Here is a 19526-nt window from a genome sequence, read left to right on the forward strand (position 1 = left end):
AATTTGATCCAATTTTAATTTAATATCATTTTATGCTTATATATTACATACGTACATAATTATATTTATTCAATATAAAAATAAATTGATGTATTTATTTTTTTAAATATGTATAATTAAATCAAAATTAAAATTTCAAGTATATATTTAAACCATAATTAAAGTTTTATATATATAATTACACCAAATTAAAATTCATGTAAAATTTTAAAATTTTTCCTTTTTTATATAAAATATATATGCAATGAGACTCAAATCCAAAAGAATTTTATTACATAATTTTTTAACTGGGGTAAAGGAGAAGGGAAGGTAAAAGGGTAGAAATAAGATTGATATACAAGCCTTGGGTGCGGGAGAGAGAGGCCGCCAAGTAGGAAAAAGGAAAACCTAGGTTTGGGGTTTTGACAAAAAAAAGTAAATATTTACATAAGAATTAAATGCTAATAATAACATAAATACTATAAATTATTCAAATTAAATATTTATGATACTCAAACTAAACTATAGTTCAAGCTTGAGCTCAATTATTGGAACCATCATCTCGATAATGATCGAACTGAATTCATTTTTCTTTTCAAATCTAACAAGAGCCAACTTGCAATTACAAATATTTTATTAAAGTCCCTATTCCTTCAGTCACATACCCCGACCATGAACAGTAAAAACGGATATGAGAAGTAAAATAAAAAATCCCTATTCTCTGCTAAACTAATACACAAACCATTTGCACATATACAGCGCATCACCAATGACGGAAAACTTGGCCTGAAATTGGTTACATCCTAAGCTGACAGAAAGATACATCGAACTCACTTCCACAAGCAGGCAATATTTTAAAGGAGCTCGTCAATAATTGGCACAATGAAGCAAATGGCAAACTTATAATCCTATGCACATCCCACAGGCATTATAAATACTGCAAAAATGCAGAATCCATATGCTAGGATTTTTTTTTCAAATAGAACACAAATATATATTAATAAGAAACACGGGGTCAAAATCATTACATTTCAAATAGCTCCATTTGATCAATCAATCTTGAACATTGAAAAAATCCTTTTTCTAACCTAACTTCGTTCGGTTCTGATTTCTGTTCCTGATGGTAAGAAAAAAACACCATGAAGAAGGTCGAGGTTACCTTTTTTTCTTCCTCTTTCTCATTTTTTGCTGCATTTCTTCTTCTTTTTTTACATGTATGCAAATCATCAAGCATTCTAACATTGATGCAGCCTCCAAAGCAGTCACTAATCTCACAATCTGCGCATCATATCCTTTGGCTAAAATACATATTCATAAAATATCTTGAAGGATTGAAGCCACTTAAAATCACTGCACATCAAAGGACGAAGTTTAGTTTCACCTTAGCTATGATTCCCATGCAAAAACAAAACTAGATGTAAAGTCCGAAAACTTACAGATAGGGGATAGAACAATTATGACACCAATTGGGTAGAGGAAAAAGGTTGTTCTCTCCAAAAAGGGAAGTACTGCAGCATAATTGATATGTCAGTTAGCAAAGGTAACAGTTAGCCACATCTTCGAGAAGTTACATACCCCCCAAAATATAATGATAGGCCAGTCACCAGACACATAAATGAAAAAGAGCAAGCAAATAAGCTTACCGTCATAACCTAAAAAGTTAAGGTAGTGATAGTAAGAAGCTGCCACCATGAACAGCAGATTGGACAGAAGTTCAGGTATAAAACCATGGGCTACCAGAAGCGGTGACACAAAATAATGTATTACTGCCAAAAAACAATAATGTTAGTCACGTCTAGATCCCTTTCTATTACTGAAATTATAAACGAAGGGTCAAACAGGCATTAACCATAAAATTACCGTAAAGCATTACAAACATCGGGAAGAAAGAATTGCAGTGCACATCAAATGCATACAGCCTTCGAAAACAAAGGAAAACCACAGTCAGCACCACACAACTATTTTACATGCTAATATTCATAAGCTACTATGCAGCTGGCTGAAAACATAAAGCATTGATGATCCAGATCTGTCAATTAACAATTAAGCCAGTACAAACAGCTCACACAGAGAGATTAAATTTCTTGAAAGATAGAAAGAAGTCTTCGGACTTGCCATTCAACCCGTTGTTCAACAACATGACTATTTGGAGCCTCTTCCCGAAGGTAAGCATTTGTCAAGAACCTGCATGGAGTCAGGGAATGCAATTCAGCATAAAGAAAGTGCACTTGTGCCTGCTATACTACTGTGAATACACTAAAAGTTACACCTGCAGCTTTTATCTTGTTCAAGTTAATAATAAAGCTATAGAAACAACTCAGCACAGTACTCCAGTTCTTTCAACCAGTTCAGGATGTTCAACTACTATAGCATAAATATTTATTTGCACAAAGATGGTAGTGTTAGGGAACCTTGTATCTGCTTAGTTAGAACAGGTGCCTAAAGTTTTGCTATTTTTGCATCTTTACATTTGTACCAGAAGCTTCAGCATCTCATATACATTCTTACTGTTGCATTGGAGTTCTTAAAAAGATTTCTGATTGGAATAATGTTATGCAACAAGCTTAAAATATAAAGACTATAGCCACCATATCAAGATAAATCAATTTAGAATTTCAGCCACCAATTCATTAGGATTATCTCAAGCAGTCAGAGTAATTCCGAGTAAAATGTAATGGCAAGCTTGATCTCCATCCTTTGGTAAGAATAATGTCTTCTAGACAACAAACCGCTACAGCCTATTGGACAACCGTAACTATACCCTATTATAAATACAGTGAGACAATTATAGCATTCTTCTCCAGCCTCAGACCTACTTAAAAGAATCAAAACACACAGAACAGATATATGTCTATTTAGGTCGAGTTTTCAAAAAGAATGAGAGGCATTAGCTAACTTACACAGCTTCTCAATTTATATATACTATCAGCATATATGCTACACATCAATCCTGAGCTAACAGTAAGATACAGTTTTTAAGAGATACTAACTCCAGTTCAGATACTAAACTCTTACCAACAACATGTAGCCAGAAATACTCCAGTAAGTAAAAAATGGAAAAGCAATACTGAAATAACTACAAAAACAGCATGTGCAGTACTGTGATCATACCTGCATTAGATAGAAGACAACAAAATATTACAATGGCTGGGTCAGCAAAATATCAAGCAGCTCAGAGGAAAAGGCAAAAGTATAAGTAAGAGAACATTAACATTCTTATAAAAGAATCCAAAAATGTTAGAACATCACTGGGGCCATGATCTTAACATACTTGGAAAACTTAGCACTCTCATGATGCAGCCCTAATCATGATGCTTATGACTAGAAAAAACCTAAGACTTACTAGTGCAACAAAGATAACACATAAACTATAAACACCATAAGCATGCCAATCTGAGATCAGTAAAATTTGAATCTAAGGCCAATTCAAATCCAGCGAATGCCCCCACCAATCTAAAGGCAAGGACCACTTTTAAAGTCTCACTGCTTAGTAATCTATTTTCTTTATATGCAGCCGTGTTTGAAAAGGAAAAAAGGAACTTACGCAGCACAATAAGCTATTGTTGCAACTGCCAAAAGAAGGCTACAGATTACAACAAAAGCAGGGTCGTCACGTGCCCACTGGTTCTTGGTTTCTGAACCAAAAAACAAATAAACAAATTTTATATTTCATTAGATGTTGAAAGAACTTAATTACATCAGACATTTAGCGAGCTAGTGAAACATGAAACTTAAAAACCAAAAGGAAAACAGAGAAAACTAGTTTTACCCATTAATTCTAAAGCTAAATGAATTATCTAGTACTATAACTCTTAGTGGCTTGTGTGTGCTTCCAATATGTTGCTAGTTTCTTTTATATGGGGTGGGGAGATGAAAAGGCACAGAAAAGTCACCTAAGGGCTGAAAGCATATCCTAATTCCACTTAGTAAACCACTTGATAGAGTACAACCCACTTGAATATGTAGAATGCAATTTATTGTAGCACATACAACCGTATAGGCCAAAGGATGATGGCACTTATCATAAAAAGTACAATGTAGAAAATGATTTACACAATTGAGAGGTAATTATCAATAGCATAAGCGTTAACAGCGGGATAGTGTGCAAGTCACTTGAAACACAACTAATTTGCAGTCACTTATATCTAGGAACAAAAGTAGCATGCCGTGATTAAAAACATTGTAGCTAGAACTTAAGTAGCTAACATAAACATATTTTTAAGAAAAGTAAATTAAACAGAAACGAACTTACGTTTGTGATATTTTGTGTGCTGATAGCTGCATCCGCCATGGTAATTCATATGCACAATAGAACTAAAATAATTAGAAAAGCATATTTCAACACTCAAAAGACTTTCCTTCCTGCAAATAACCCATCATTCCCCAATAAAAGTCCCCCCTCCCAGAAAACAAAAAAAAAAAAAAAACAACCCTCAATAGGCACAGACAAGCAATAACAAGTTCCCCATACCGGATACAACAGGCAGCCTTCTGTCAAAATCCTGTGACCTCTACCCAGACCAAAAACATAATCAACATTCAATAATACTAATTTCTGGACCAAAAACTAATTGATGGTAAACACTCAAAAAGTCTTCTATGATAGAGTAGATTACTAGCTCAAATTTCATTTCAAGACTCCGAAAACGTATCTAATGGAGACAATGAGAATTTAAAATCAGTCAGCAGAAAATGGAGGGTCAGCAACATAGGTACATTTCATCTACTCCTGGAATTATATGGATTTAGGACTCAGTAACTAGTTGATGATAATATGGGATGATAGAAATCAAGTAGAATGATGGTAAGGGGTCGATACTTACACAACCTTTGGTGCAGTACATAGGTGAAGCATTTGCCAGAAAGTATATTCAATATCCATTTGTTGCCACTACACAAACCAACAAAGGAAAGAGGAGCACCATGAGATGAAGCAGCCATATACAGCAATGATGATAATAAGGAAATGTAACAGTAATAGCACCATTCATTCTACAAGTTAATTGCATATATTGTTCAATTGCAATTCAACATCTATGAGTGATACATTTGAGCATAACACTTCAAATATAAAAAGAGAAAATTCCCACACGCAGCTATAACAGAGGCCTACATCCAAATCTAAGTTAAATAAATAACAAACATATAAGAAAAAGACAAGTAAGAAAATACATTAGACACAAAATTACTAGGGAGGATTAAACCATTCAAAACTTAGCAAAACAATGCAATATTGCTCAAATCAGCAAAGACATACATCAAAGTCAAATTACTAATTTTATTATAAGATTAACCCTGATTGGTAGGGATTCAATTTAAAATGGTCCAGGTTATTGTTACCTTGGCATATTTCCAGGAAGAAATTCGTGAATCACATAAGGATCCAAAGTCTTATTACGCCAAAATCACCTTACTCTCTCATCACTACTTCTCCCACATTGAAATTAGAATTTACTTCTAGATTGGATTTCACACTAATGACTTCTCTTCTATTACATCCCAACCTTTTTAATCTACTTTCTAACGCCAGATATTACCCGCCACTAAGTCCTAAGATTGGAATTAATTACAATAATAAATAAAAATTAGAATGTAAAATCTGTAAATTTCATTCAATCAAGAACTTGAGCAAAGATGCAACGTGAAGTGAGGAAAAAAAAAGGACAAAGGAAGCAACACCGACAAGTCTTATTCCTAATTGCAACAAGATTCGAACTCTGGGATAGAAATTAGATGAAATGGAAGATCAGATCCAGAGAGAGGGAAAGAGAATGGACCTTGACAATTCGACGTAGGTACTGAGGGAACATGGAGTTAGGTCGAGATGTGGAGGGCGTGGAACGCGTTTTGCTCACCGTTGGTAACATCTTCCCTTTTCTCTGACTTTGAGTTAGTTCGATTTGGTTGTTTGATCCGAGATCTGTAGGGATCTCTTCCTTGTTTTCTTTTTACACCTCTTGGTTTGTGTCTACGGATGGAAGCGTAAAAACGACGACGACTCTGTTTTTCTCTCCGTCCCAGGCTCGCTCTCACTCTGACTAGGCACCTGCCTTCCTCAAATGCCGATTCATTTAAACTCTTTCTCATAGATGGGCTACAAAATTGGGCTGACCTGACAGAACCAAAACCAAGATTTGACCAGAGTTACATTACATAATCAGGCTAGAGATAGCTCAATAATCAACCGGCCCGATGAGCCCATCTTAAGGGAGAGGCCATTTTAATGAGGACATGATCCGACCTGTTCTGGCTGTTCTTCGGACTGTACACTTTCTCCCTTCCTTCGTTTTTGTTTCTCCCTCTCCTTCTCCCTTTTTTCTCCTTTCTCCCTGATATCAAATTGCAGAAGAAACGAAATTCAGCAATCGCCCGTCCCATGGGAGATTCCAGCCTTGCACTTGGTACATCAGTTCATAAAGCGCTTGGTGGCGGCTCAGGTTTCCTTCTCTTTCTATATATTTCCAGCAGCCTCTTCATTTCATTTCTCAATAGATCTGTTTCGCTTCCACGATCATTTCTATAATTGGGTGTTCTCGAGGATTTTTTCTTTTCCGAATACGAACTAATATTCCGTAGGCTAATTATATTATTCAGCAACATGTCATCTGGTTTACATGATTCTGATTTATTTTGGGATTGTTAATTGTTTTATTTTTTTTATTTTTGAGGTCTGGGTTTAATCTTGTTCATGTATTTCCGGTAGTTTCTGATGTGCTATTGTGGAGAAAATGGCGTGGCGGAGCTGTGATGCTAGTCTCGGCAACGACGATGTGGTACTTATTCGAAGTAGCCGGTTATAATTTCTTAACTTTCGTGGCCAACGTGTTGTTGCTTCTTATTGTTATTCTCTTCTTGTGGGCCAAATCTGCTTCACTTCTCAACAGGTTTTTCCATTGCTAAACTCTTTAATCTCTCCTTTACTAACTGCTTATCCTATTGCATGCTTTGATGGAAAATACTCGTACCCAGAAAAAAGACAGTTGTTTCCTTCTTTTTTTATGAGAACAATGCATGATGATTTCTTAGAAGAAAATAGAAATGATTCTGCTTTCATATGCAGACCTTTGCCGCCAATTCCTAATATGGAAATTTCTGAGAGAACGATCGGGATTGTTGCGGATGAGTTACAAATATGGCTTAATTGTGTATTGTCAATTGCACATGACATTACCATCGGCAGAAATTTGAAAGTTTTTCTTAAGGTTAAGCTTTTCCTTTATATAGTATCATTTAATTGATATAAAACCTTAAAATGCCCTTGACTTGCAAAGTTTTTAATATGTCTGTTGATCAGGTTGCCCTTAGCTTGTGGTTTGTATCATTCATTGGTAGTCTCTTCAACTTCCTCACTCTGGTCTATATTGGTAAGTTATGTGACCCTGTTCAGTCCTATAACTGTGATGATTCCATTGACTTTATTCATTTATGTTTATTTGTTTGGATGTGTTCCACAGGAGTTATTCTTATTTTATCAGTCCCTTTGGTATATGAAAAGTACCAGCCTCACATTGATGAGAAGCTTTCTGTAGCGCACGGAGTCTTTCAAGAGCAGTGCAGGAAACTTGATGAAACGGTCTTAAGTAAGCTTCCATTGCCCTCAAACAAGGAAAAGAAGATGCAGTAGGTAAGTTTGGTATATTCTCTCTGCCTATGCTTGCTTGACTCTAGTCGAAATAACTAAGAACCTAGCTCCTTTTACGTTGTTTCTATTGCATTAATTTAGATTATGCAACTGTTTTATTATACTCTGTTGAAAGTGACACCGATTTGCTCATACCACATTGCAAGTATAATTCCAGTAAATGCACATCTTGTGATTGTGACCAATGTACCTGCCCTGGAAAAGTTATGTAATGCTAAATCATAGAATTAAAATATTAAGGATTTAAGAGCCCAACATTTCATCCCTCAAGCATGGCTTACTGTCTAAATTCATTTCTTTTGGGAAGATGTTGTTCTGTTAGATTTAAGACTATAACTATTGCTCTGTTAATTGTGATTGCTCATGATATGCCTGGAGTTCACCCTTTTTGGTGCATGATCTTAATATCAACAATTCTCTACATGTGATTTCAATTCTGCTTTTTTTCTGTGAAGCCCTATTTTTAAAATGCATTTATTTTACTAGTTCGGCATTTGTCTCTCCAATTGGATTTTGCTCTAACAAGTAAATGAATTCCTTTTTACACCTTACTAAATGAGATCTGCTAATGTATAAAACAGTCTCTAATGCCTAATTGAATGTTTTGGATTTAGGGAATAAAGTATGAGCAAGGAATAAACTTAGGCTTTGGATAATAGGTCATTATCCAAATATCACAAGACATATGTCTTTCTCAAACTAGAAGTTCTTAGGTGTCAAATCTATTACTCTTGTCTTCTAAATTTTCCTTGTTATTGATGTTATTCGGGATGTGATCCCTATATGATAAAACTTTAATGTCACCTTGAGCAAACCTATAGCCTAGATGTCAGTTTACCCATTTGGAAAACCTATTCAAGAGAGGTTTCTTGAAAATATGACTTAATAATATAAAAATGTAGATTAGATGCCTCTTACAGGTCCTGTTTGAAGGCCACATGAGTTGAGGTTACAAAATTAATGCGACGAATAACATGTAACTCATAAATGATAAGTTTTGAATGGTCGTTTCCATCCAACATATGTTGCTTTTGTAGTCCTACAAAATTAATGCAACAAATAACATATAACTCGTAAATGATAAGTTCTGAATGGTCTTTTCCATCCAACATATGTTGCTTTTGTAATCCGGGTACCAAGTGAGAATCCCGTATTCTCATTGTCTCAAATTGAATAATTAGCAACAATTCATCTAGAGGGGTGTGATGTCTAGATCGATTAATCGTCAAAGCCAATTGTCTTGTTTGAACTCACTTGTTGGCTCCACTTGCATCTCTCTTTGTTTATCAATCTCTCCCTCTCTTTCCCTCTCTCTCTCACTTACTTTATGCAGGGAATTCAGGTGGTTTAGTGAGACAAGAGGCATAGAATTGGGTTTTGAAGATGTGAAGCATTTGATTTCTTTTTGCTCGATGCCATCGATATTCCTTATACTAGTTGAGTTTCTTTAGGAGCTGCTGGACTAACCTTGATAACTTATATTGTTGGGAGAAGATTCAACTTTTCTTTTTTTTTCTTTCTTTTACCCACTTATGGGAACCTTATATTCTTGATTTTTAAGTCTTGACCTGCAGTTTATACGTTTGTGGTTATATTTTTTTGTTTTTTTCATATTCATTTGTGGATTGGGGAAAGATATCCTCCAGGGGCGGAGGAAGCTTGTTTGTGGCAATGAAATCCAAGCTTATACATTTTTCTTATGGTGGTTGTTGTCTTTATGTATGCACGGATGTATGCAGATATATATAGGAATTTGAGACATATGATGGGGGGGGGGGAATGGCTATTTAAAGCTAGATTTTTACTAAGCACTGCAATTCTAATCGTTTATCATATATTACTTTAATCCTGGTTTACGGTTTAATCCAATGTATGTCTTGAAGAATGAGTTGCAGTGAACGGTGAATCTTATTGGCCAAAGAAAGAAAAAAGAGCAGTGAATGTTGAGGTTTGTCATTGCCGGTGCGTTCCAAACAAATTTGTCCAGACTCCAAATTCAGCAGCGGCTTCCATCACTATGAAAGCAGTTTAGCTTAATATTGTCATGTTTTCGCACCTTTTGGTCAATGAAAGTAATATAAAATCAGTAGCACAAGAACCCCTTCGTTTTGGGGCAGATGTGAATGTTTGGGTTCTTATTGAAAGAATGCCAAACTAGGCTTGCATTTTAACATGAGCGAATCATTGCCTTTAGCAATTATCCACCTTCTGATTGGATTTGGCATCACTCCCTGTAAGAGTGTCATATTTCATTGAATCCAGATGCACTACACAACACAAGCAGTATTTCATGTAAGCCATAGACCATTCCAGATGCCTACTTGCTCTTAAATATCCACAAACTTATCTACTCATGGATAACATTTTCTTCCACTTTATCCCTTCTAATTCTCAGGTACCATGCAAATCCCACCGTACCTCCATATATTACATTCTCCCAATTAATAACCTATGCCCTTTAATAATTTAAGCCAAATGATTCCTAATCTAGGTGTAATAACTCATAGTATCCAGTGTTGTTTGAATCAGATTGGATTGGTTGAATTGGGAATTGATAGAGGTATCAATCTCGAGATTAACTTTGAACTATTTAGACTTGGTGGTTGAATTGATTTTTTTTTTGAATTTTTTAATAATTTGTTATTGGACAAGTTAGATCAATCAAACCGACAAACCAATGACCTTGATTGGTTCAACTATCGATTTAATTTTAAAAAAAATTAAGATTATTTCAAGATACAAATTATCTAAATTAGTATAAAGCTTACAAATTCTTAATTATACCTTCTGAGGTGGTGTATATCTTATTAGTTATAATCTAACTTTAGTAGTTAATATGTAGCTTAACTGAATTAGATAACTACATGATTTTATCATTAAGATCAACTCCTGTATCTTTTTAATAATAATTATTAACCCATCCTCACTCAAATTAATAATAATTATGAATAAAATAATTAATTCAATTATTAATCTAAAACAGAATTTACACTATTTTTTTAACCAATTAAATCTCTAACCACTATAAACAAATTAGCTTCATGTAACTATTCTGAACGACATAATTGAATGCAAGATAAAAGAAGATAGAAAGGGAACGAAATTTTCTTAATGGAAATGAACAGAAAATGATGCACAACTTTTATTGAAATCTGCAAACCTTGATAAGCATTCACAACAACAACAGAAAATCCTTCGAGATTGATTATAAAGGTAAAAATAACTGAAATTAAAATAAAGGTTCTAGTGTTGGGAGGATTTCTTTTAAAAATATTTTAATTTTTTCCCGAAAACAACACACTATTTGAGTCTTTAAAAATTAGATTTTTTATTAATTAAGTTAATTCACCAACAATTTCCATAATTGATTGTTACTTGGTTGACATGGTTGTTAACAGAGTCATTCATGATGTCATGGCCCACATCAACATAGTTTATATTGAGTTTTGAGTTTTGAATTTATGTTTATATAAATTCTTCGTGAGATGCCGTGTTGTTGTTTATTCATGGTGCACACTAAAAGTGCATTAAATATTCGTCCTTTAATTAATAAGATTTTGATTGTATTGACAATTAAGCTCATATCTTTAAAGTGCGTGATTTTTTATTTTATTTTTGAAAAATAAATTACTTAAATAATTCTACTAATATATTACTTTTATTATATAAATTTGATTTATTTTTTCAACTAAATTGATATATGTTTAACTTATAATACTAACTCAATTAAGTACCGAAAGAAAAAAAAGGCAAAACAATATTTTTCATGAACTATCATATAAATTATAATCTAACGTAGAAAACAAATAAATTATGAAATAAAAGGACGAACAATATAAGACAAAAAACCAATTTAAGCCAAGTAAATGTAGAATTTAAAGGCTGATTTACTTAAAAGTATGAAATTGTGGAAATGAATAAAAAACAATAATTAGAAGTGAATATTATAGAATAAAATAAAGTGTCTCAAATTGAGGGCTCGTCATCTTTGCAATTAGACGGAGCTTTATGTTATATGTGGTTGGGGTATTGAACCCTAGTCGGCCGTCCAAACCCAACAAAGTGATAATAGGTTTAAGTCTCCGAAACTCAATCAAACATTCACCACAGCCTTGTGGTGGTCTTACTCATTAGAAAGAGAGTATCAAATATTATTAATGCAATAAATCATAAAAGGCAAGATGGTGTAGCATGTGAAATGAGAGAGCGACAAAAGAAAGAAAAAGATGGCAAAAGAAACAAGAGTTTCAGGTTTTTTAACGTACACTCTGTCGGGGCATTCCCTGTAATCTCTTTGACAAAGTGAAAAAACAAATTTTATAAAAAGGAGCGCCAGACAGACAGACAAACAGGTGGGTTAACTAAGTTGGACTATGCTTTCACACTACATGCTGTACTGATAGTATCTCCTTAAGTTTGCATTCACAAACATGCCCCCAAGTAACACATTGGGATAATTTCCCGTGCTTATTAAAATGTGATTGCCACCCCCATCCACTGTTGTGGGATGATGTACTGCCACCCCCAATGACATGAGCATCCCACGGATTTGATGAGTTTCTTTGCTCATATCACATGAAATTTTAGACCTCCAGCTACCTTTGCTATTTTGCTTAGCCCCTACCAATGCTACAAGTTGATTGCTTAGCTAACAAGACAAATTCCAAAACACCAGCTTCCCCTGTGATCAAAAGTACATTGAGAGATTCGAATTTCTAATCAAATAAATGGGGGATATTGTTTTTGTTTTTTCTCATTACGAATTTCCTAAAAATATGTCTATTTAATTTAAAAATATTTAAAAATCTAAATTATTTTTTAGGTAATTTAAAAATACGAACCCATTACATTAGATAATAGTTCAATATGATTACAAGATATGATAAATTTTTAAATAATTACAATAAAAATAAGAACCAGACATATTATACGATGGGTTGAACCTACTTAGAATAAGTGATAATTTTTGAGAAAAAAATAAAGAATTATAAATTAATTTTAATTTAATATGTGATATTATTTTATATGTGTATAATTACATTAAAATTAAAATTTTATATATATACTTAAATCACAAATAAAATTTTATATGTAAAATTATATCAAATCAAATCAAAATTCGTATGTAAATTTGAGATATATAAAAAGAAATAAGTGATAATATTTCCTGAAAAGAGAAAAAGAAAAAAAAGGAAGAAAAAGCTTGGAGATCTGACTTCTTTTCAATATACAATTTTATGATGTAATCTTTTCAAAGATTTTCATTTTTAGAATAAAGAATAATGAAAGGAAAATAAGGAGAAGAAAAAAACCCTTCAATGATTCACTGTGAATCAAGTAGTAATAAGAAATCTTTACCGTTGATATTTGTATGTAACGTGATGTGATTGGGAAAAATTAGTATCCAACGGTTGAGATTTTGCTTTTATATGTAACGATGAGAAATTATTTTATAAATTTCTTTTATCATATCATTTATAGCTTAGCTTAATTAAAAAAATAAATTATCTTTGATTTGTAAGTTTAATCTAAATATATATATGTGATGTGAAAAGAATAAATATTTTTTTAATTAAAGGGAACCATGAATAATACAATAAAAATAATCAATAAAATAATTTTCCTCCGTCCTGAGTTGTAAGAAAGCAAGTTAAAAGCCATTATCTAATATCACAAGGCTAGAATTTTTATTTTTTGAAAAATTAAAATGATTATCACATGTCGCACTTTGATTGAACCCATCCCATGTGACAGATTTACCGGACCTAATTTTCTTAAGTTTAAAAATAATGTTTTATTTGTAAAAGAAGCTTACGGAAGGAAGATGGCAGAGTGAGTTGATAGGCTCAGGATGTTACAAAATTTCTACTGTGAATAAAGATTAGTTGTAGGCTGATTGAAAATAGAGCATTACGGTTAAGAGTTGTTCGGCACACCAGACCCATACTTGCTACCCTTTGATTTCTTAAAGCTTTTTTCTTTGATTCAATGTCTTGTCTCGTCCGTGACAGATGTGGGATAGCCTTTTTTTTTTTTTTTTGCTTTTTGACAAATGGCAGCTTCCATCTGGAGACAAGACACTAGTAAGGGTCGAATTTTGATCTTTCCCTTTCCCTCTTTTTGCACTTTAGTTCCCAAGTATTTTACCTTCCCTTACCTCTTTACCCTTATCCCCTGTATTCTGTTTCCCTCTTTTTCTCCTTTGTAGATTTTACAACTGTTAGAATAGTATACTTTTGCAAGCATCCTAAGCTAGGTGTTTAACTTAAGTAAAATTGGGAATGTGTTGTTGAACTGAATACAATCTCCCAATCTTCTTCACCGGGGAAACACAGGAAACAGAAACAGACTTTTTAAGAGCCTAAGAAAAACGAAAATGGTGAGTGGGGCAGCCTCAGCATGCTATTCTGACAAAGAGAGAGAGAGAGAGGGACCAATGTGAATAAAATCAATACACTGCAAACTTATGGACCTTAAACTCAATACGCCAGATAGGCGATTCCTCTGTCTCTGACTCTGCTTCTATCTTGTTTTCCTCCCCTAATTATACACTGCAAACAGCTCTGTTTACTTAAAGTTGAGATAGTACAACGTCAGTCTTTTTTTCTCATCTTATACCTTGATAAGCTAAGCTCCCTTCATCATTATATCAACTTCACTTCTGGTAAGAAACAGCCTCTTTCTTTTCTCTGTGAACCTCTGCATTGCTCTCTGAAATAAATAACAGCTTTTCCTTTAATTTACTGCTGAATTATTATCAAGTCTGCTTGTGTTGTGTTTGGTTTCCTTCAAATCAGTGCCATACTTTTGTTCTCTACCCATTTCTTATCTTTTATTAGCAGATCCACCTTCGGTTCTAAATACTTTTGCTTCAATGAATGTGTAGCCTGAGACTCAAAATCAGCTCAAGATTTACAAGAAGAATCCATGGGCTTCAAGAGGAGCAATTCCCACTGCTTCAGCTTTCTGCTCCTCGTTTTCCTTATGGTTCCTACACTAGCTCTCAACACTGATGGGGTCCTCTTGCTTTCTTTCAAACATGCCATCCTCAGTGACCCATTGTCAGTCTTGCAAAGCTGGAACCGTGATGATAAAACGCCATGCGCATGGACAGGAGTAACCTGCACTGAAATTGGGCTTCCAGGAACACCAGATAGGTTAAGGGTGACCAGCTTGGTTCTCCCTAACAGCCATCTTCTTGGTTCAATATCGGAAGACCTTGGCCATATTCAACACCTTCGCCACTTGGATCTATCAAGCAACAATTTTAATGGAATTTTGCCAAGCTCCATCTTTAACTCAACTGAGCTTCAGGTACTCTCTTTGTCCGGTAATCTCATCTCTGGTTCGTTGCCTGAAACTATTGGTGCCCTGGCTAGTCTTCAGCTTTTGAATCTCTCTCATAATGCCTTGGCTGGGAAGGTACCTGAAAATTTGACAGCTTTGCAGAACTTAAGTGTTGTGTCTTTAAAGGGCAACTATTTGTCAGGTAATATACCTAGCGGTTTCGATTCAGTTGAGGTTCTGGATCTGTCATCGAATCTTCTTAACGGGTCTCTCCCTTTGGATCTTGGTGGTGTTCATTTAAATTATTTGAACTTGTCTTACAACAAGATTTCAGGGTCAATATCACCAGAGTTTGCAAAGAAACTTCCTCAGAATGCCACCATTGATCTTTCATTCAATAATTTAAGTGGGGCAATTCCAGAGTCTGTAGCTTTGCTTAATCAGAAAATGGAGTTCTTTTCAGGTAATATTGATCTATGTGGGAAGCCATTGAAAACCCTTTGCGCAGTTCCTTCAACACTTTCTACTCCTCCAAATATGTCCCAATCCATATCACCAGCAATTGCAGTGATACCAAATACAGTAGTCTCAACCCCAGTAACAAGCTCATCACCGAACAACATTCAAAACCAAGCACGAGGCAGTCTAAAACCAGGCACCATAGCAGCCATAGCTGTTGCAGACTTAGCTGGTATATCCATTCTCGGCATGATCATTCTTTACGTTTATCAACTCAAGAAGCGAAAAGATCATCTCGACGATCCAAGCACCGCAGCAACAAGCTGCAACGTCTTAAAACAACCGAAAGTCATTGTCTCGAAAACAAATGTGGAATTAAGAACAAAAATGCCACCATCACCACCATCATCATCATCATCATCACCATCATGTTCATGTTCATGTTCATGCATGAAGTTAAAACTGATAGAGGCATCGGAGACTAACAGTTCGGATAGTGACCTGGAAGAGAAAAACCAAGTCATAAACGTGAACCAAAGACCAGGGAAGCTGGTGACAGTGGATGGGGAAACAGAGCTGGAGTTAGAGACATTGTTGAAGGCATCGGCTTATATATTGGGGACGAGTGGGTGGAGCATTGTTTACAAGGCAGTGCTGGAGAATGGGACTGCATTCGCAGTAAGAAGGATAGGGGAGAGTTCAGTGGAGAGGTTGAAGGATTTTGAAAGCCGTGTTAGGATGATAGCCAAATTGAGGCACCCAAACTTGGTAAAGATTCGAGGGTTTTACTGGGGAGATACTGAGAAGCTTGTTATCTATGACTACGTCTCCAATGGCAGCCTCGCCTGCACCACTACCGCTTACAGTAAGTTCCATTCCCTTTCTCATCATATGCACGTTAGCAGTAACCTATTTCTATTCACTAAAATGCGCTGCATTGCACCTGCCTGTTCATACATTCTCTCTCCGTCTTCATCTTTCTAAGCATGCGTTCACGTACACGATAGGCAATTTTTATACTCTTTCTGCTAAAATGCGCTTGTGCATTTTAAGCCGTTAGATTTCAGTTGTGCGGAATACGTGCGGCTTATCCAACGGTATAGGACCCGCAATAATATGCATAGGACGTCTCATTCACTCTTCTTTCAATTAGTTTGACAACTTTGTTGCTTTTGATTGGATGATAGCAGTAGAAGAGTGACCCAAGCTTACAAAATGTTTCTCAATATAAATAAAAATTCGTTTTTAATAACGAAAACATATATAATACTTATTTTTCCAAAATGTATAATTTTTTTTCAACATTTTTATAAGAAAAAATAATCAAACTTCACTGGGAATGTGGGATTTGTGTGGTTTAAGTTTGTTTCAAACTAGGAACGATTTGCTCTGTCTTTTTCCTTTCTTTTTGTGGAACTTACTAACTGTTTCTGGTTAAAGATGAAAATACCTTTTTGGGTATTTTCTAAGTGAAGAGAACAATCAAACATAACTTAAGACAGAATTTGGTCCCCCCCCCCACCACCTTGAATTGACCCCATTCTCCACTCTTCCTCTGTTCTTTTAATTCTTAAGCTTTCTAAAATATCCTATTTCAATATTGTTTTACACATATACTGAATTCTAACCATGAAAATATATGGACCTGTTATCAATTATATTTACTTGCATATGATATGATGTTTTGAACTCAAAAACAGGAAGATCAGGCTCATCATCAGTTTGGCATTTACCTCTTGAAGCCCGTCTTAAAATAGCAAGAGGAGTGGCTCGGGGACTGGCCTACATTCATGAAAAGAAACAAGTTCATGGCAATATCAAACCAACCAACATCCTTTTGGATTCCAATATGGAGCCCATAATAAGTGATCTGGGTCTAGACCGCCTTCTCTCTCGCAACGGCGCTACCTACAAACCAAACAATTCTTCATCAATCAGGTTTTTAAGCAGCCAACGGTCCACAGCTTCTCGTGATGCTCCATCTGACCACCCCACAACCCCAACCAATCCTAGCCCCCATGCGGCTGCCACTTGTTCCACGCCCTATCAAGCACTAGAATCATTGAAGAACCACAAACCAAATCCCAAATGGGATGTCTACTCATTTGGCATGATTTTGCTTGAGCTCCTCAGTGGGAGGGTGTTGTCGACGGGAGAGCTGGAGCAATGGGCGGTGGCAGCTGCTTCAATCGAGGAAGAAAAGAACCGGGCGGTTCGTTTGGGTGACATGGCGATAAAAGGTGACATGGAAGGCAAGGAAGAAGCCATTCTAACATTTTTCAGGTTAGGGTTTAGTTGCGTATCAGTTGTGCCACAAAAGAGACCGTCCATGAAGGAAGCAGTTCAAATCCTAGAGAAAATCACTTGGTGGTGATAAAATGGTGCAACAGCTTCAGGCTGCTTTCGACTCTTTATTAAACCCTTTTGTTGACTTAAAATGCTTTGGGCATAAGGAGACCAGATAGATATTTTGTTGAATGTTGATAGTAGTCAATGCAAGAACAAATGTACTTGTTTAACCCATTAATCTAATGCATAACCACCACATACTACTACTATATATGTTTTGTTATTTCTTATGATGTTAAATGGGTTCGGTTTTGTTTGAGGTAGAGAATTCAAATATGGATTGCTTGATTTCAGCAAACATATATAACAAAATTAATTTTTTGAAGTTATATAAAACATTTTCAAGTTGGGGAAAAATGTGTTTGAGAGTAAGAAAGGATTGCATGAGATTGTTATTACATGTCACTCTTATCTCTTCCCGATGAGTGAAAGACAAATTAGATTTTTTCTTCTGATTTTCAGCGTTTTTTTTTTGAAAAAATTCATATCCAACTAAAAATGCTTAAAATCAGTAATAAAAATATGATCTGTCATTCTACCATTGAAAAAAGATAAGAATGACGTGGAATTACAGTTTCATACAATCCCTTCTCATGTGAGAGTAATAGAAAAACACAAATTGAAGGATGTAATAACATTTGTATTCGGTGAAAAATGGTATAAATTTAATTAAAATTTTATACCTATGTATTTTAATAAACTAACTGTTTTATTGGGGAAACACCAAAGTAATTATATAATTGCGAGTAATAATTTGGCAAGTGACAAATACAATTTTAAAACTCGACTGAAGGATGATGATTATCCATAGAATTCGTGTGGAGGTTAATGATATGCAAATTTGAATATTTATGGATATTCGATTTTTTAGATAATATTTAATTATTTAATTATTATTTTATGTTAATATTAATTCTTTAATATTTATTATTTTAGTTTTGTGGATAATAGATGCAAATTTGAGTTATAAATATTTAAATTTATTTTATTTTTATAGATAACGAATTTGGATTTGACTATCGAATTTTTTTTCAAATTTCTATGCAATTTTTTTATAGAGTATATTTAGTGGATTTAAATACTTGGATCTAATAAAGGCAATAAACATATTTAAAATTTAAAGTAAATTTGAATACTTGGATTTAGTGGATAACCTTTCATCAAATCAAGTACTCATTGACCATGACTTTACGAGGGTGAAGACTTTTAAGGCTTTAGTGTTCCATCAGGTGAAGCCTCTTAAGATCTAATACCGCTTTCAACGTTGGCTTTTCGCCATAATGACGTTTTCGACGAAGCCTCTTAAGGATCAATTGTCCTATTTGCCAAGGTCTCTTAATGCTCGATGTAACACCCCTTACCCGTATCCAACACCGGAATAGGGTACGAGGCATTACCAAAACACATACACTTGTAAACGTATTTAACCGAGTTATAAAATTTCATCAAAATTAAAAACTTTCAAAATAATTAACATGTTTCTATAACTTTTCACAATATATCCTCAAAATATTATAATCATAATAATTAGGGCCTGCGAGACCCGATACATACTCATGCAATTTAATGCTTCATTTCCATTTCATTCAATTCGCAATTTCTCATGCTCATAATTTAAATCATATCACTAGCAATTTCCATTTAATTCACGTACAATTCAATGACATCAATTCAAAACTAATACGTATTTACCATTTAACTCAATGTTTATTGATTATACCATTCAATAACACATTTATGAAATTCTCAATTTAGCAATGAAAATATCACTTTAGTTTGAATAACAACATCGTCCTGATATAAATACACT

At 34.5% G+C, this 19526-nt stretch overlaps 3 protein-coding genes across 9 annotated transcripts; 2 read left to right on the forward strand and 1 right to left on the reverse strand.

The window, feature by feature from the left end:
- Positions 1-548: 548 nt before the first annotated feature.
- On the reverse strand, positions 549-6068 carry LOC107938178 (protein unc-50 homolog). 4 transcript variants are annotated; one of them, XM_016871266.2, is made up of 10 exons: positions 5757-6068; positions 4803-4870; positions 4232-4293; positions 3524-3614; positions 2995-3090; positions 2095-2163; positions 1840-1898; positions 1623-1745; positions 1416-1487; positions 549-1329 (listed from the first exon to the last, which is right to left on the reverse strand). In XM_016871266.2, exons 1-10 carry the CDS (start codon positions 5844-5846, stop codon positions 1265-1267), a joined length of 795 nt encoding a protein of 264 aa, XP_016726755.2. In that variant the 5' UTR covers positions 5847-6068; the 3' UTR covers positions 549-1264. The 4 variants fall into 4 exon arrangements, with proteins under 4 accessions (XP_016726755.2, XP_016726762.2, XP_016726774.2 ...); XM_016871273.2 differs by having other exon boundaries at positions 4232-4257; positions 5757-6009; XM_016871285.2 differs by lacking the exon at positions 2995-3090 and having other exon boundaries at positions 4232-4257.
- Positions 6069-6228: 160 nt separating this feature from the next.
- LOC107938208 (reticulon-like protein B11) lies at positions 6229-9994 on the forward strand. Of its 3 annotated transcripts, none has more exons than XM_016871318.2 (6): positions 6229-6416; positions 6683-6863; positions 7040-7181; positions 7274-7343; positions 7434-7603; positions 9505-9994. In XM_016871318.2, the coding sequence occupies exons 1-5, from the start codon at positions 6356-6358 to the stop codon at positions 7601-7603; spliced, it is 624 nt and encodes a 207-aa protein (XP_016726807.1). In that variant the 5' UTR covers positions 6229-6355; the 3' UTR covers positions 9505-9994. The 3 variants fall into 3 exon arrangements, with proteins under 3 accessions (XP_016726807.1, XP_016726783.1, XP_016726792.1); XM_016871294.2 differs by lacking the exon at positions 9505-9994 and adding an exon at positions 8955-9321; XM_016871303.2 differs by lacking the exon at positions 9505-9994 and adding an exon at positions 8964-9321.
- Positions 9995-13621: 3627 nt separating this feature from the next.
- On the forward strand, positions 13622-17922 carry LOC107938169 (receptor protein kinase-like protein At4g34220). Of its 2 annotated transcripts, XM_041082490.1 has the most exons (3): positions 13622-14285; positions 14508-16232; positions 17068-17922. In XM_041082490.1, the coding sequence occupies exons 2-3, from the start codon at positions 14549-14551 to the stop codon at positions 17739-17741; spliced, it is 2358 nt and encodes a 785-aa protein (XP_040938424.1). In that variant the 5' UTR covers positions 13622-14285; positions 14508-14548; the 3' UTR covers positions 17742-17922. The 2 variants fall into 2 exon arrangements, with proteins under 2 accessions (XP_040938424.1, XP_040938425.1); XM_041082491.1 differs by having other exon boundaries at positions 13649-16232.
- The last annotated feature ends 1604 nt before the right edge of the window (positions 17923-19526 follow it).

The sequence above is a fragment of the Gossypium hirsutum genome, chromosome A12 (genome assembly GCF_007990345.1).
Source record: "Gossypium hirsutum isolate 1008001.06 chromosome A12, Gossypium_hirsutum_v2.1, whole genome shotgun sequence".
NCBI lineage: Eukaryota > Viridiplantae > Streptophyta > Magnoliopsida > Malvales > Malvaceae > Gossypium > Gossypium hirsutum.